The 17,067-nt window shown below is 37.5% G+C and overlaps 1 protein-coding gene and 2 long non-coding RNA genes across 5 annotated transcripts; all 3 read right to left on the reverse strand.

Moving 5' to 3' along the window:
• Window positions 1–348: 348 nt before the first annotated feature.
• On the reverse strand, window positions 349–758 carry LOC121997136. Its single transcript, XR_006116226.1, has 3 exons — window positions 720–758; window positions 474–568; window positions 349–397 (listed from the first exon to the last, which is right to left on the reverse strand). It is a non-coding gene; the product is annotated as an uncharacterized LOC121997136 (long non-coding RNA).
• Window positions 759–1,704: 946 nt separating this feature from the next.
• Window positions 1,705–2,361, reverse strand: LOC121997135. The gene is made up of 3 exons (XR_006116225.1): window positions 2,327–2,361; window positions 1,841–1,938; window positions 1,705–1,739 (listed from the first exon to the last, which is right to left on the reverse strand). It is a non-coding gene; the product is annotated as an uncharacterized LOC121997135 (long non-coding RNA).
• Window positions 2,362–10,879: 8,518 nt separating this feature from the next.
• On the reverse strand, window positions 10,880–11,893 carry LOC121997132 (elicitor-responsive protein 1-like). Of its 3 annotated transcripts, XM_042551394.1 has the most exons (5): window positions 11,750–11,893; window positions 11,614–11,679; window positions 11,359–11,506; window positions 11,111–11,258; window positions 10,880–11,005 (listed from the first exon to the last, which is right to left on the reverse strand). In XM_042551394.1, exons 1-5 carry the CDS (start codon window positions 11,814–11,816, stop codon window positions 11,000–11,002), a joined length of 435 nt encoding a protein of 144 aa, XP_042407328.1. In that variant the 5' UTR covers window positions 11,817–11,893; the 3' UTR covers window positions 10,880–10,999. The 3 variants fall into 3 exon arrangements, with proteins under 3 accessions (XP_042407328.1, XP_042407326.1, XP_042407327.1); XM_042551392.1 differs by having other exon boundaries at window positions 10,881–11,258; XM_042551393.1 differs by having other exon boundaries at window positions 10,886–11,258; window positions 11,359–11,503.
• Between the last annotated feature and the right edge of the window lie 5,174 nt (window positions 11,894–17,067).

Here is a 17,067-nt window from a genome sequence, read left to right on the forward strand (position 1 = left end):
TCCACCATATGTCAAATAACTAAAACAAATGTGTACATGTATCAAATAAAATAGAATACTGAGTTTTTAAAGGCTGCTGTGGAAGATAACGAATATAACATAGAATCTAAAACTTTCATATATGACACTTAGTATATGCTGCTTAGAATATAACATAGATAATTTGCTCCTTCTAATTCAAGTGTACAGATTGATAAGAACCGACAGCATCATACAACAAATTACTAGGCATGATAATGGTTGAACAAAGAAATATGACTACACAACAAATCCAGTGAAGGAAGCATAGAAGAACAAAGCTACCTCTGATGAAGAGATATACTATTTATTGTATTACCTCTGATGTCATCTTGGTATCCTGAATATCCTGCACTAAGCCCCCTATTTTCTGTGATTTCTGCTACCAACCAGAAGAACTTCATTGTGATTTCTGTGATTTATTGTACTATTTATTGTACTATTTATTGTACTACCTCTGATGCCATCTTGTTCCCTCTATTGACAAGACCATCAGTAGCAGTCTGCGAAGAACTTCATTGTAACAGGCTATCGCTTCTGCATAATTTCCCTGGTGTAATACAAGAGAACTATCAATTTCCAACTAGGGGCAAAGACAACAAAGAAGATGATAGACAAATTATATGACTTTCTTCCATTAAATGAGGCAATATGCAGTAACTCTCAAACTAGCAATGAAAAAGGCAGATATAATACTCTACCTGTTGCTTGTATATAATAGCCAAGTTGTTGAAGGGCGTAGATATCCCTGTTGTAACTGCTAAAGTTGCCTTATAGAATGATGCAGCAACACTCATCATGTTGCTACATGAAGAGAAGTTTCATTAAGAAACAAAAATAAAGTATCCGCACAGTTATCATCAAACATTTCTAAAGCTTACCAATCCATGTATATGTTGCCAAGGCTTGACAATGCTTGTGGATGGTTAGGTTGTAAAGCAAAGGATGACTTGGGAAAATTATTAAAATGAAGTTATTCAACAAGGAAAAAAAACTTAAGAGAATAAAAATATCCAAATTAAAAAGTTACCCTATAATGTCCAGCGTCTTTGAGAGCATTCCCCTTTTAATGTGCAAGAAAGTCGATCATTAACTAACCTAGCTCATCATCAAGAAGGATACCATATTTTGACATATTAGACCATTATCAACTTATCAGATTATTGTAAGCTTCAATAAATATGTTATTTATTGAAGCTTTAACTGAAGGCTTGATTCAAAATCCTGCCGTGCTTTAACTGAAGGCTTCACATCTAGAACACCAAGTTGAGACAAGCACGGAGTAAAATTAAACCAAATTGAATCATATGTTTAAAATTGATATTGAATAAAGATGCTTATAGTCTAGTTAAAGCAAGTCAGGCGAAGGATTTAATGCTAAAACAAAGTTCCTGTTCTTTAATAGTGGAAAGTTAACCTGAGCATCATATGATAGTCATCGTGTTTCTCAGGCAATAAGTCTCTAGAAAATAGCTCCTTTCGGAACGAATAGACTGCAAGCTCCTCCTCCACATCCCTTATATCTTCAATCGACACTGTAGAAGTCCTATTTAGGGTTCTCTTTTTCCCTCGCTTCTTAAGAGAGTGGGTAAATCTCGAAGAAGCACTCAACGCCTTTTTCTTTAGAGACCCTAAACTCAACCTTTTTCGTTCATCTTCTGAGTTCTCCACATCTGATCTTCTTTCTTTTCTATCTTCCCGACTGTGAAACGTATCGAGACCTTTCAGCACAAAATATATATACATATTAAAAGGGTATCGGACAGGAAGAATTCTATCAGCGCTTCATAAAGACAGTTAATATGAATCCAAGTTGACATACCAGTCATTTTCTGATAACCTTCTGAAGTATTCACTAGTTTATAATCTGCCAAGTAAGATTGTTTTTAGATCGCCAGGAACCAATGCCTCCATATAGTTCTGATAACGGAAATACAGCACTAGATGTAAAGGCCAGAAGAAGAAGAAGAAAAAATAACGAGATACACAAGTTTCGATTACGCCAAATAAAGAAGAACAACCATTCCCGATCGAGTGAAATCAATCCCCATCAAAGTTCAAATCGACAGAGTTCAAACATATATCATGTGCGCATATTTATTCAGTTGCTTTGAGATTTAAAGGCAAACCTAATGCGAAAAATGCCGACAAAAAATCGAGATCAGAAACTCCACGAATAAGACTCATCGGAGAAGATCCCACACATCAACGGATCAACTAATTTGACAGACGACTCAGATCCCTGTTTCATCATTTGAAAACAACCAAAGATCGAGCTCGGAAACAGATCGTCGAGACGGAAAACTACCTGGATCACCGAGTTCTCTGTAACGACCACCCTTCTTATTACTACTACACTCTAAGGATGACCGTTACTTAACTACTAACTCTACTTAACCGGTATGATTAAAAATCACATGGAAACCCTACCGAAAAATTTCGGCAGAGTCTTCCTTGTACCGGTGACCATAAATCAAGATACAAGCATAGTATACATCAGCCACAGGCGGCTGGAACACATATCAATCAACCACGCAGTTAAATAAGTATCAAACACACAACTATCTACTTACTAAACTGAACTCATCCTACATGCAATCTAAACAGAATAATCTCAAATGATATGAACTTAAAATACAACTCGAATGTTTACAATAACTAAAATGCGGAAACTAAAATTAAAACTTCTTTCCTAGTCTCAAGGCTTCCATAGTCCTGGCATCACACATCCTTCGAACACCTCCTTGTCGCCTTCCTTTCTATATCCTTTCCTTTCCTGTATCTGCAGTAAGAGGAAGTGCAATCTATAAGCAAAATTTGCTTAGTAAGCGCTATCTAACTCACAAAATCACGAATGTGCATGTATACGAAAAGAACTAGAAACTATATGCTCTAAAAAGAAATAAAGCATAAACATAACTGCTCATGTCAAACTAATAGCAAAGAAAAGCTAAGGAATCTACTCATGTAATTCTAATAGCTAGTCATGCTACTCATCTAATAGGTAAACATGAAAACTACTCATCCACTAGATAAACATGGTAGAATAAAGAACTAAACTTACTGATTTTTAGAACTATATGAAACTTATTTCATTTGTTCTAACTTAATCTCTAATACTTTATGTTTATGTAAAACTCGTTTTACTTGTTCAAAAACTTATACTTATAATACTTCAAAATAATAATCAACTTCTCTTGGGCCCGGCAACTGTGCTTTTACTTTTGTAACGACCCGACTCATTTGGCGACCCTATGGTCGTCGACCGTCGACCGTCGGCCGAGCCGTTACTACTAGGTTATCTAAACCTAGGGACGACTATGGGAGCCCAACCCAAGGACAACTGAGAGTCCAGCACAGTGCCACTGATAAAAGTAAAATACTTGTTATCTTTTAATACTTCTATATAATGCCTCGGCATTTTCTTTAGCACCTTGTGTGCCAAAATCCCTAAAGTCTTGACTTTGGGATCTACTTGGCCTTTTTCTTTCTTCTCTTTATCTTTCTTATATTTTTCTTAAACTCTTAAAAGAATATAGGCATGCTACAACAGGATTAAATCAAAGGAAAGAAAATTTGACTTCTATAAGCATGCTATATCAGAGACAAATCAAAAGAAAGTATATCTAACTTCTTCACACATGCTACAACAGGTTTAAAACAAAGGAAAACAATTTTGAAATCTTTAAGCATGCTAAAATGAAAGCTGTTCAGATTGGTTATAATGTAAAGGAAACCCAAAACTGCAACGTGAACTGACATAGCTGTTCCTACTCATTGGAGCTACATAAACTTGAAATTTGCATGCATAAAAACTAATAAGGAAGGATCTATATCAAAACTAAGTAATGGAAATGCTAACAGCATAAAACCACTCTACTGCATGCTTGTTAAAAGGCCTATTCCTACACATGGCAGCAAAGAAGAGGACAACCAAAACTAAGTTCCTACATGTATATATGTATGCTATTTCTGCTCATCCACATCTAAAAGCAAAAGGGAAACAAAATTAGAAATCTATTCATGTGCATCTCCAACAACCTAGCAAACTCAAGCATTAAACACTAAGTTCGATTGAATCATTCCTTCGGAAATCATCACAAAACTTAGTTGACACTAGCATAAAGCACAGAGAAAAGAAAACTATCATTCCATTCAAGAAACCCCGTCCAGAAAACTTGCCACCAGAAGCCAAACAGTGCAACAAATTGATCAAACACAAATGCCCCAAATCTAAACATGTCTGAATCTGCACATTCTAAAATATTTCCAACAAAACAAGTATAAGGAAAGGATGCTTCTATTAAACTAAGAATCTGTTGAAACTAAAATCCTTGCAACATAAAGCAACATAAAGCAACAGAATTCATCAGGCATGCTTCAAACAACCCGAAATCACAGTCCAATTCCCTGTTCAGTGCCACGGTAGAAACCAGTGGGAGCAAAACACTCCACTTAATCTTTTTCATGTTCTTCCCTTGGAAATTCACGGCAGCGAACCCTAAACCTTAACTTTCACAGCATAATTCGGGAACCAACAGAAACTAGATCCCTATCACATCCAAAATTCTTCACGGCGAAAACCGAAACCAAAAGAAACTCTAATTCGAATTCGAAACTACTCTACTGCAGGTGAGTAGCGACTTACCTTCGTTTCCTTGACTCACAGCCGAAGGAGGAACCTTCTAGGGTTCGGTTAAGTTGAGTTTTCGGCTTCTTCTTGCGCCCACAGATCCCCCTCGACAATGGTGGTCGCACACGGTTGAGGACCCGTTGGAAAAACCCTTCGCCGGCGCCGGAGGGAAGAACCCTAGCCTTGGCTGCGGTTTCGCCCGAGAGAAGCCGCCCGAGCTGCCTTTGTCGCGTGAGAGAGTCGCCGTCGCCGAGAGAGGAAAGGGATCAGGAATTATGAGAGAAATTTCTAGGTTTTTGAAAAAAAAGAAACTCAATTCCTTTCTTATACTAGGGTTTCCAATTATCTAACTACGGCTTAAGAATATTTCGCACCATATACATTTAACAAAACTTGCTTAGCTCAGTTGGTTGGCTGACTTTGGTTAGGGTCTAGTTCGGTCCGAGATCTTGGGTTCAAAACCCGACCTTAACACTTTTTATTTTATTTTATTATTTTTTAAACTTCTTCCTCTTGGTAAAAATACCAAACGAACTCCAAAAATTACGTAAAAATACTCTAAAAATTTCTAAAAATCTCTAGAATATTTTAAAGGTATTTATAAATAATTTTGAATTATTTTTGAGGCTCAAAATGAGGAAATTTGGGTCGTTACATTCTCACGGTAGCACAGGCGGCGATAAAATTCCACCAACAAAGACAATCTTCGCTGGTGGATTTTAAAATTTTACTTTGTTCTAGATTTAATTTTGATAAGCACGGCAGGATTTTCCAGAACAGTGCGGCAGGAGGGGAGAGAGGCGACTCTGCTTCTCTCGGATTCTCCCGGGTACGGAGAGGGAGGCGCCAGCGCTTCTGCTAGGGCTCGCGGAGAGGGTCGTGGCTCGCGGCGAGGAAGGTGTCTGGCCGCTGCTGCTTGGGCTTGCGGTGAGGAGACTGCTCGCGGAGAGGAAGGTGGCTCGCGGAGAGCTCCAGCTCGCGGATGCTCGCGGCGAGGAAGGTGGCTGGTCGCGAAGAGGAGCTCGCTCGTGGAGAGGGCGGTGGCTCGCGGAGAGGAAGGTGGCTAGGGCTCGCGGAGAGGAGCTCGCTCGCGGGTGGTGCTTTTTTTGATGCGACGTGGCTTTTTGTTTTTCTTCTTCCGCGGACTGGACCAACAAAAAAAACAAGCGAGACTGCGAGCAACGTGGCCGAGGTTTCACAACGCGGACGGAGAGGAAGGGGCGTCGATCTAGGAAGGGGAAGAGGGAGATGAGGTTGAGAGAGATGGTCGGAGATTTAGGTTTAGGTTTAGGCGAGAGAGATGGTCGCGTGGAGGAAGGGGCGCGATATAGATTTAGGTTTGGAGGGAACTTCACAGTGTTGCAAATTTTGGCTGTGGGAATATTAAAATATTTTATTTTGATTCATTAACACCGGATTTTAAAAACCGCGGTTAAAATCGGTGTCTATTAACGAAAAAAAGGGCGGTCATAGACATCGCCTAAAAAACCGATGTCTATGAGCTAAAATCTGCGCTCATAGACACCGGTTTTTGGAAAAACCGGTGTAAAATACTCAAAGACATCGGTTTTTGTTTAAACCGTTGTTGTTCCACTGATGTCTATGAGGATTTTTGTTGTAGTGGTGCTCGCCCCGAACACACAACTCAATTTCATCGATAATAACTCATTCCACTGGAGAGTTATTACCGCACTACCGCACCAATCCCAAATTACATTATGGGCTCCTTCTTATCATGAGTGTGTTAGTCTCCCTGTGTTTAAGATTACGAATGTCCACTAATTAAGTGAGTTACTGATAACTCATTTAATTAATATCTAGCTCCAAGATTAGTACCACCCAACTTTATTGTCATGTTGGACTAGGTCTACCTGCAGGGTTTAACATGGCAATCCTTATGAGCTCCTCTTGGGGACATTCTCAACCTAAATAACTAGGACACAGATTCCTTCTATAATCAACAACACATACTATAAGTAATATCATTTCTCAACTTATCGGGCATATTGATTTATCGAGCTAAACCTCACCCTTTGATAAGTCAAAGAAATAAATATTAAATATACATGCTTGTTATTATATTAGGATTAAAAGCACACACTTCCATAATAACTAAGGTCTAGTTCTTTTACTAAGTCAGTACAAAAAGAACTTACCTAAATGATCCTACTCAATACACTTAAAGTGTATTAGTGTAATTTATTAGTCAAGATAAACTAATACTTAATTACACTATGTCTATTCTGATGGTTTGTTCCTTTCAATCTTGGCCGTGAGCAACTGTTTATAATTTATAGAGAACCGACAACATGATCTTCTAAGTGTGACTCCACACTCTATGTTATCTACTATATAAATTAATTGAACAATTACATTTAACAAATAAATGTAAACATTTGACCAATGTGATTCTTTATTTCAAAATAAATGTGTACAAAAGCTAAACTTTTAAGTATACACTCTAACACCCTGATTAGAATTGTGTCAATTAATCATAGGGAAAAGCCAGAGAAGTTCCGTGGATTAAACTTCAAGAGGTGGTAGTAGAAGATGCTCTTCTACTTGACCATGCTCAATCAGGCTCGGTTCTTGACCGAGGACCCTCCTAAGCATGCTGAGGATATTAATGTGCAGACCATCAATAAAGTGGAGGCATGGACTCATTATGAGTTTCTTTGCCGAAACTACATCATCAACTGCCTTGTCGACTCGTTGTACGCTGTGTATAACATGAAGAGAATAGGTAAGGAGATGTGGGAGTTCTTGGACAAGAAGTACAAGTCGGAGGATACAGGGGCCAAGAAATTCATCATGGGTCAATTCCTAGACTATAAGATGATTGACTCCAAGACACTATCAGCCAACTCCAGGAGCTTCATGTGATCTTGCATGAGATCGACTTAGAAGGGATGGTTCAAAGTGAAACATTCCAAGTGGCTACTATCATTGAGAAGTTGCCTCCCGGCTGGAAGGACTTCAAGAACTACCTAAAGTGCAAGTGGAAGGAGATGAATGTGGAGGAACTCATTGTTAGACTTCGCATCGAAGAAGATAACAAGAGTCCAGAGAAAAAGTTGTTCTCTCAGACTACTGTGAAAGCCAACGTGGTTGAGAACGGTTAAAACTCGAATGAAAGAACCTCAAATCTTCTAAAATAGGACCCAGAGGAGGTATCAACAAGAAGAAGTTCTCTGAGAAATGTTTCAATTGTGATCGAGTCAGTCACAAATCTTCGGAGTGCAAAAAGCTGAAGAAGAAGTAGGAGGCCTGTTAGGACCAAAAGTAGCTAGAGGGGGGGGGGGGGGGGGGGGGGAATAGCTCGCCGCGTTCTCTCGGTGCTCGGCGTTGCTTGGCGTTGCTTGTTTCTTCAAAATATGCAGCGGAAAATACAGAAACAAATGCAACAACGCTAACACGGTTGGTTTACTTGGTATCCACCTCACAAGAGGTGACTAGTCCAAGGATCCACACCACGCACGCACCCTCCACTATGAAAACACTCCTTTTCGGTAACTACCGAGGGCGGAGAAGCCCTACAAGACTCTCAGTACAAGAAGAAAGGAAAGGGAAACAAAATATAAGCGCAAAGCTTACAATGAGTACAGAAAACCCTAACCCTAGCTTCTCTTCTTGCCTTTGATCCGCCTCTTGACTTGGAGAGCTTCCAAGATGCTTCAAGAACTGGCGATCTGAGAGTGTTGTGGAGGAGTAGCGAGAGCTGGAGTGAATCGGTGAAGTTCTTCCCAGCCAACGCCAACGCCTATAAACGACGCCAACGGTCGGATCCCGATCGATTCGAAAGTTCCCAATCGATCGGGAGGCTTTGGATCGATCCACGGATCGATCCGGAGCGCCTCTGAATGGGACCGCTGGATCGATCCACGGATCGATCCCGCACTTGGTTATCGCCCAAATCAGCAACGATGAGACCTCCGATCGATCCATGGATCGATCCAAGCTTTTCCCTGGGACAGTCCGGATCGATCCACCGATCGATCGAGCTGGATCGATCAGTCGATCAAAGACTTGGTTTTGTCCAAACCAAGTCCTAAACCTCCAAACCAACATCCGGTCAACCTTGACTGTTGGTATGTCATGCCTAGCATCTAGTCACCCTTGACCTGCTAGGACTCCCTTACCAAGTGTCCCAATCCTTCGACCCACTTGGACTTTTCTCTCGTGCCAAGCAGTCAATCCTTCGACCTACTTGGACTTTTCTTTCATGCCAAGTATCCATCAATCCTTTGACCTACTTGGACTTCCCAAGACCGGATGTCCGATCATCCTTGATCCATCTGGATTTTCCCTGCCCGGCTTCACTCACCGGACTTTCACCTAGCTTCACTCACTAGGGTTTTCATCCGCCTAGCTTCACTCACTAGGACTTTCACCGGCTTCACTCACCGGGTTTTCCATCCGCCTAGCTTCACTCACTAGGACTTTCACCGCTTCACCCAGGATTTCCATCCGCCTAGCTTCACTCACTAGGACTTTCACCGGCTTCACTCACCAGATTTCCATCCGCCTAGCTTCACTCACTAGACTTCCACAGCTTCACTCACCAGATTTCCACGGCTTCACTCACCGGGATTTCCATCCGCCTAGCTTCACCACTAGGACTTCCTTGCCCGGCTTCACTCACTGTGACTTTTCCTCTGGCTTCACTCACCAGGACTTTCATTTTGCCTAACATCCCAGTTAGGACTTCCCAGTCAAGTATCCAGTCAACCTTGACCTACTTGACTCTTCTTCAATCAATATCTTATTGTCAAACATCTAAACCCAAACCAAGACTCAGCTTGGTTACCCAGGTCAACCTTGACCTGAGGGATATTGCACCAACAAGGCCAACCTGAATGAGGGACCAGAAATGGACGACCTCTGTACTGTGGTCTAAGTTGAACCTGATTGGTTCAAACCCATGACAATGGTGGAACGATACAGGAACCACCAGACATGTCTGTTGTGTTGGGATATGCTCAATGCGGGTGTGTGCTAGAACATGTTTCGTAAACATGCATAGCTAAAAATAAAATAGTAATAATTCTAATTATTACATCACACACACCATACATATACAAGGATACAACATGCCAAACATTATAACATAATTAAAATTTTACGAGAAGTAAATTTACGCTAGGTATACCTTACGAATGACCTGTAACAAGAAGGGCATCAACTCTAGCGACGTTGTCGAACCTCGCCTCTATTCATATCCACGCTGAGCTCCTCAAGACAACTCCTTAAGTACAAACCTCTCTTTCGGAAGTTACTAGCCACGAGTGAAAAAGAGGGATCAAGAGGAAGAAGAAGAGAAGCACACAAGGGAGAATTTTTCTCCCTTGTGGTGGTCACGGCAACAAGAGGGAGCACCCTCTAGTTGGTGGCGAGAGAGAGAGAGAGAGGAGGATTAAGTTTCCAAAGCCAATCAACCAAATAATAAAACTTATATATAATTCTCTCCCAATTATATATATATATATATATATATATATATATATATATATATATATAGAGTTTTGATCTCCTGCGCGACGCGCATAGTGGCGCACTGTGCGCGTCGCGCAGGAGATCAAGCTTTGTTTTTAATTTTTTTTTCATATTTCAAATTAAAAAAATCTATTAAAAAAACTAACATTTCCTTATATAAATTTCTAATACATTAATATATTCCCTCATCATATTACAATACTCAATAAATACTTAAATTAATTTTATTTTATTTTTTTTTAAAACCAAACACTATAATCTAATTGGGAAATCTGAACCCCAGAGGTAAAATCTAAAAAACAAAATAGCTTTGATACTATAACTCAAAGCCTGAACCCTAAAAATTAAATTTTTAAAAAATATTTTAATTATTTTTTTAATTCAAAAATTAAAAAAAAATTAAAGAGAAAAAAAAGTGCTGAAATCCTACGCGACGCGCACAGTCGCTCACTGTGCCGTCGCGCAGGATATCAGCGCTATATATATATAATTCTCTTTAATGAGTTGGATTAGAAAGCCCAAAATTTTTGATAGATTGTTTGTCAACACTAACAAATGGAACCTAAAAGTTATCTTTATATGAGAGTAAATAGGTGCAAGCATCTCTTCGATATGGATTATTCTTTTGATCAACCGATATGTTTCACAAATTGCACTACTTAGACATCACCATTATTCCTTACTCCAATAATAAAATGAATTTAATGCATTTCCGAAAAAAATAAACAAATGAATTAAACAAATTTAATTTCAACAACAAATCAAATAATTGGTCAGCTAACTAAGGAGATCACTATCTATCTATTCTTCCAGCACTTGCATAATCTATAAATCCAAGCTCCTTTTTTCACTCCATCACGTCTACAAGAACACAACAACAAAGTTTGTTCTACAATTAGAGGAATTTCATTTTAAAATAATACAAAAAAGATTAATAGCATTTGCATTAATTGTTTACTTAATTACCTTGGTAAAATTAATTAATTTGAAGGTGACACCAACTCTTATCTCGCCGTGATATCTCTTATCGGAAAGCACAACCCGATACTTGCAAGGGTTCACTTCCATAAACCCCTTCTCCAACCCCATCGCAATCACATCTCCAACATTAATCCTATCCATCATCAAAACCACACAATTAATAATAATCTCTTATGCAATTAGAGATAAATTACTAACAATAGTTTAAATTTTTTAGGGCGCGCATTACTCACGTTGCTTCTCCGACAAAATCATCGGCCGAGAAGGTGTCACGGTCCATGACTCGAAGCACAAGCTTGTGTCGAATGGAGTTGTTCTCGAGTGGATGGTGAACCTTGAAGTTGAATTTCTGATTCCACCGTGGATTTCCTCCTTCCTCTGCTTAATTAATTTCACATTTAATTACATTTTATAATTTTATTTTATGGGATATTAAATAATCTTATAAAATCACACATATATAAATTATTTAATTAGAACTAACTCACTATATGCAACTTTGCTCTTCTGTTGCTGATCCCTGTATTGAATCTCCACATAAGGATCCATCTTGCCTGCTTAAATCAAGTAAATTAAATACATAAAATTACAATTAAAATTTCACAAAAATAAGCTAATTAATACCTATTAGATCAGTGTCTTTGAGGCCTTTGGCATCCACCAGTAACACTTCTAATTCTCCAAAACTCATATTTAAGTAATTAATTGTATGATCTCTTCTTCCTTGTCTTTCTCTTTGTTTCTTCTCTGATCTCTTTGTATCTTTTCTTCTCTGTTCGCTTGTTCAGCAGCAGCTAGATATATATAGAGGAAGCAGGAAAATGGATGATTCATTAATTTATTAAATTTCAAGTCAAATGATTAATTGATCCAGTCAATGATTTGAACACTATTGACCAGGAACAGCTCAGCAAGAAGCGGTCAAATTGTACTCGTGTTGTATCATTTTGATTAATTGATAAAAAATGTGATAACGTTCACGCTATGGGCCTTCCTCGGCCCCACGGTAATGACTCAATGCTATGTATCATTTTGACATAATCTTTATTTTGGACAAATTATATTAAATTAAATTTAGATTAAAGTCCATCACAATAAAATCTCTTACTTTTCCACCTCTTTTTATTCACATATAATCAATAAATAATAATAAATGTGAGAAAAGTAAATTAAATTACAGTAAGATATGGAAAAAAATCTTATACTGTATGTAATTAAATCATACTTGAATTTAGAGACACCATCTATAAGCTACCTCTAAATTATGAAGTAGAAGTCGAAACACGATCTTCCATAAGGGTTAGGGCTTCGACACCGTACATTCTCACTAAATGGGAAATAAGAAATAATCTTTCGGTGTCTAACCTTACGGGGATTACACCCTATATATAATCTAATATCCACTAATGGTTATCAGCCCATTAATGATAATGGATGTCGGATACGTTTAAGGTAAATGAGTCTACACATATAATATACATACCCAAAAATAAATCTAATAACACAAAAATTAGATCACTTTAATGAATTTGAATTTAAGTGGCATAATAAGGGGTTATAAATTCATGGTAAGTCCACTAACAAGTTATTGGATATTTAAAATATCTAACAATCTTCCACTTGCATTACATGTGAAAATAATACAAAACAATATATTTCTTAGTTACATGTAACAATGTCAATCTTTATGAGTAAAAATACCCCCTTAAAGAATGTGGTCCATCAATTCCATTAGTAAGGACCAAAGGGACCAAAGAAGTCATAACTATTATAACTATAGTAAATCTCACAGTAATCATAATACGAACTTATTGATGGCATAGAATTGATGTGTATATGTAGCATGAAAATTATATGAAAAGTAATATGTCATGCACATCCTCAACTAATCTTCCTAATGACCCAAAGAGTCTAGGTCATGTTAACAAATACCTTAAACTAAACTACAGTTGTAAACCATAACCTAGACTTTATGACTCAAACTAGAGTCCATATCATATTTATGTACCAAATGCTAATTTGCATTAATAAATTATGATATCTTTATTTTAGAATGATAATTAAAATCAATTACTATTGCAACAAATAAGAAGTATATGAAAAACGAGCATACATACGTAATAACCAAAGTGTTCATTGTTGGATAACTTCAGAACTAGGGGTGAATAACTTCTCGCGCATTGTCGATGATGATGTGCAGTAGATAAACTCGACGCAAAGCTCCCCAATGCTAACAAGATGGATTTACTTGGTATCCACCTCAAGAAGAGGTGACTAATTTAAGGATCCGACCCTCATACACACTCTCCACTATGAAACACTCTTTCTCAGAAATAATCTAGAGGCAGAGAAGTCTTGTATAGGCTCTTAATACAACAAAAGAAAAAGAAAAGCAAATACAAATGAAATCTTACAAGATTTACAATAATGAAGCCCTAGCTGGCTCTCTTCTTGTTTAGAGACACCTCTTGATACTTAGAAAATGCAGCAACACTTTTTCTCCAAGAGCCTTCAAGAATCGTCGGCAGTCAGCTTGAGAGGAATCGAGAGAGTTGTTGTGAATAATGTCCCTGAAACCCTTTTAACGGGTGCACAACAGCTATGTTTTCAACCTTTAGTGATTGCTCTAATCGCTTAAGTGTTCTTAATTGATTAGCTGAGTCAATTAAGAACCTTTCTGTTTGTGCGAGAATCAATCATAGGCGATTAAATTTCCCTGCTTAGTCGCCTACTGTAACTACTATTTCCTTGCAGAAAACCTTAATTACTTAGCCTAAGCGATTAAGCCATGCTGAATCGCTTAGGATAAGTGATTCAGCTAGCTTCTGTTTCCTCACGTTAAATGGCTCTTAAGCGATCACCTTAATCGATTGGGCTATGGTAATCGATTAGCCCAATCGATTACCAAATCCTAACTTCTAGGGTTTCCTTACCCAATATCCGATCAACCGTGACATGTTGAGAATTCTCATTGCCTAGCATCTGGTCAATCTTGACCTATTAGGACTTTTTCACCAAGTGTCCGATCAATCCTTTTATCCACTTAGACTTTTCTCCTTGTACCAAGTATCTAGTTAATCCTTTGACTCACTTGGACTTTTCTCCTTGTGCTAAGTATCCGGTTAATCCTTTGACGTACTTGGACTTCCAATCACCATATGTCTGATCAACCATGACCCACCTGGATTTCCACATGCCTAACTTCATGTTAGGATGTATACTAAAAGTCTAGCTTTTGGTATAAACATTTATCTAGAAATAAGAATCATATTGGTCAAATGTCTACATTTATGATAAATATAGTTGTTCAATTAATTTATATTGTAGATAACATGGTGTGTGGTGTCACACACAGAGGATCATGTTATCAGTACCTTATAAATTATAAACAGTAGCTCACGACCAAGATGGAAAGGAACAAACCATTGGAAGGTCGTAGTGTAATTAGATATTAGTTTATCTTAACTATATAATTACACTAGTACACTTAGAGTGTATTGAGTAGGACCATTAGAGGTCGTTTCTTTTTATACTGACTTTATAAAGGAACAAAGACCTCAGTTATTATGGAACTGTGTACTCTTAATCCTAATATAATAACAAGCACATATATTTGATATTTATTTCTTTAATTTATCAATGGGTGAGATTTAGTTCGATAAATCAATAAGCCCGATAAGTTGGGAAATGATATCACTTATAGTGTGTATTGTTGATTATAGAAGGAAACTGTGTCCTAGTAATCTAGGTTGAGAATGTCCCCAAGAGGAGCTCATAAGGATTGTCATGTTAAACCCTGCAGGTGGACTTAGTCCGACATGACGATGAAGTTGAGTGGTACTATTCTTGGAGCTAGATATTAATTAAGTGAGTTGTCAGTAACTTACTTAATTAGTGGACATTTGTTATCTTAAATACAGAGAGACTAACACACTCATAATAAGAAGAAGCCCAAAATATAATTTGGGATTGGTGCGGTAGTTCAATAATAGTTCTTTAGTGGAATGAATTATTATTGATGAAATTAAGTTGTGTGTTCGGGGCAAACACGGGATGCTTAATTTCATCGGAAGACCAAAACCAATTCCTCCTCTCGGTCCCTATCGTAGCCTCTTGTATATAGAGATTTATACCCACCACAACCCACCTTCTTACCCATCCAATGGGGTCGGCCAAGCTAGCTTGGAACCCAAGCTAGGGCCGGCCAAGACCAAGTGGATGAGCCAAGTTGGTGGCCGGCCAAAGCTTGGGTCCCAAGCTTAGGTGGCCGGCCACTAGAGTATTAAAATGATTTTTATTAAAATTATTTCTTATGTGAATATCAAGGTTTTTAAAAGAGAGTTTAAAAATTAAAAATTTCCTTTTATAGCTTTCTACAAAAGATTAAGAGAAGAGATTAATCTCTTTCCTTATTTGTAGATTAAAAGGATGGTTTTAGTTTTTGGTAAAAACTTTCCTTATTTGTAAATCATCTACATGTTTAAAAGAGCGTTTAAAATTTGAAATCTTTCCTTATTTGTTGATTAAAGGGTAAATTTTAAATTTTAAGAAAACTTTCCTTTTTAACCATGTTCATGATTTAAAAGAGAGTTTAAAAATTAAATATTCTCTTTTATAAGTTTCTACAAAAGATTAAGAAAAGATTTGATATCTTTCCTTATTTGTAGATTAAAAGAGATTTTAATTTTTAGAGATAACTTTCTTTTTATCCACATGTTTAAAAGAAAGATTTTAATTTATTAAATTTTTTTTTTATAAACCAATCATGAAGGGATAAAAATTATTAGAGAAATTTTATTTTAAAAAATTTCCGGAAACAAATTAGGAAGGTTTTAATTCTTGATTGAATTAAATTTCCTTTGCTTAGATTATTGTGGCCGGCCATGTTGATTAATAAAAGAGAAATTGATTTTATATCAATTAAATTTATTTTTCATGGCATAGGAATTAAGGAAGTTTTTATTAAAATTTTCTTATTTGCCAAGACCAAGGATTATAAAAGAGGGGGTAGAGGTGCCTTCATGACAAGAACTCTATTCTATTTTTCTCCCTCTTTTTCTTCCTTGGTGTGGCCGACCATCCTCTCCTCCTTTCTTCTCTTTGACGGCCGAACCTCATCCTTCTAGTGGAGATTTATATAGTGGCCGGATCAAGTTTAGAGAAGAAGAAGAAGAAGGAGAGAAAGAAAGCTTTGTTTCTAGCATCCCTTGGAGCATGGTGGTGGTGGTCGAACCTCTTCATCCTAGGAGAAGTTTTGATGGCTGAAACTTGCAAGGAAGAAGAAGGTGCTTGGTGGTTCTCATCTCGAAAGGTCGTTGCCCGCACAACGTCCGAGGTTAGAAGAGGAATACGGTAGAAGATCAAGAGCTCTTTCTAAAAGGTATAACTAGTATTTTTCCTTTCCGCATCATACTAGTTATTTTTGGAAATAATACCAAATACAAGAGGCATGTGATTCTAGTATTTCGAATTTATTTTCGATGTTGTGTTCTTTTGTTTTTTTTTCGTTGTGATTTGATTGTTCTTTTCGGTTGACCTAAAGTTATTTAAGGAAATTAAATATTAGCTTTCCTTAAAAGACTTTGTCTAGTCGGTGGTGGTTGCTCCCATATCCAAGAAGGTCATGTGCCTCGCTACGTCAGTACTGGAAGCCAATTTTAGAAATTAATATTTAATAGAATTAATAACCTAGGCGATTTGGATCGAAAGTGTTAAGTTCCGCAGGAGATCCAAGTCTAAACTTAAAAGAATAAATAGATTAAACTTTCGATCAAACGTGTTAAGTTCCGCAGGCGATCCAAGTTTAATTTAAAAGAACACATGGTAGCTAGGAAAAGGTTCAGACCTTTGTACAAAATTTTTGTACAATGGAACCATTAGGTTTTCCGAGTAGCAACCAACACTTCACTCATCAAAATTTTCTCACTATCTACCTTTACTCA

Source organism: Zingiber officinale, chromosome 6A (assembly GCF_018446385.1).
Source record: "Zingiber officinale cultivar Zhangliang chromosome 6A, Zo_v1.1, whole genome shotgun sequence".
Lineage (NCBI taxonomy): Eukaryota > Viridiplantae > Streptophyta > Magnoliopsida > Zingiberales > Zingiberaceae > Zingiber > Zingiber officinale.

Excerpts from the sequence above, each read along its gene's own strand:
- LOC121997132 (XM_042551392.1), bottom strand. The coding sequence starts at position 11,816 with ATGAGTTTTGGAGAATTAGAAGTGTTACTGGTGGATGCCAAAGGCCTC. Across the intron at positions 11,680-11,749 it reads CAAAGACACTGATCTAATAG|GCAAGATGGATCCTTATGTG; the intron begins GTATTAATTAGC and ends TGATTTAAGCAG. Across the intron at positions 11,259-11,358 it reads GATTTTGTCGGAGAAGCAAC|GATTAATGTTGGAGATGTGA; the intron begins GTGAGTAATGCG and ends GATGATGGATAG.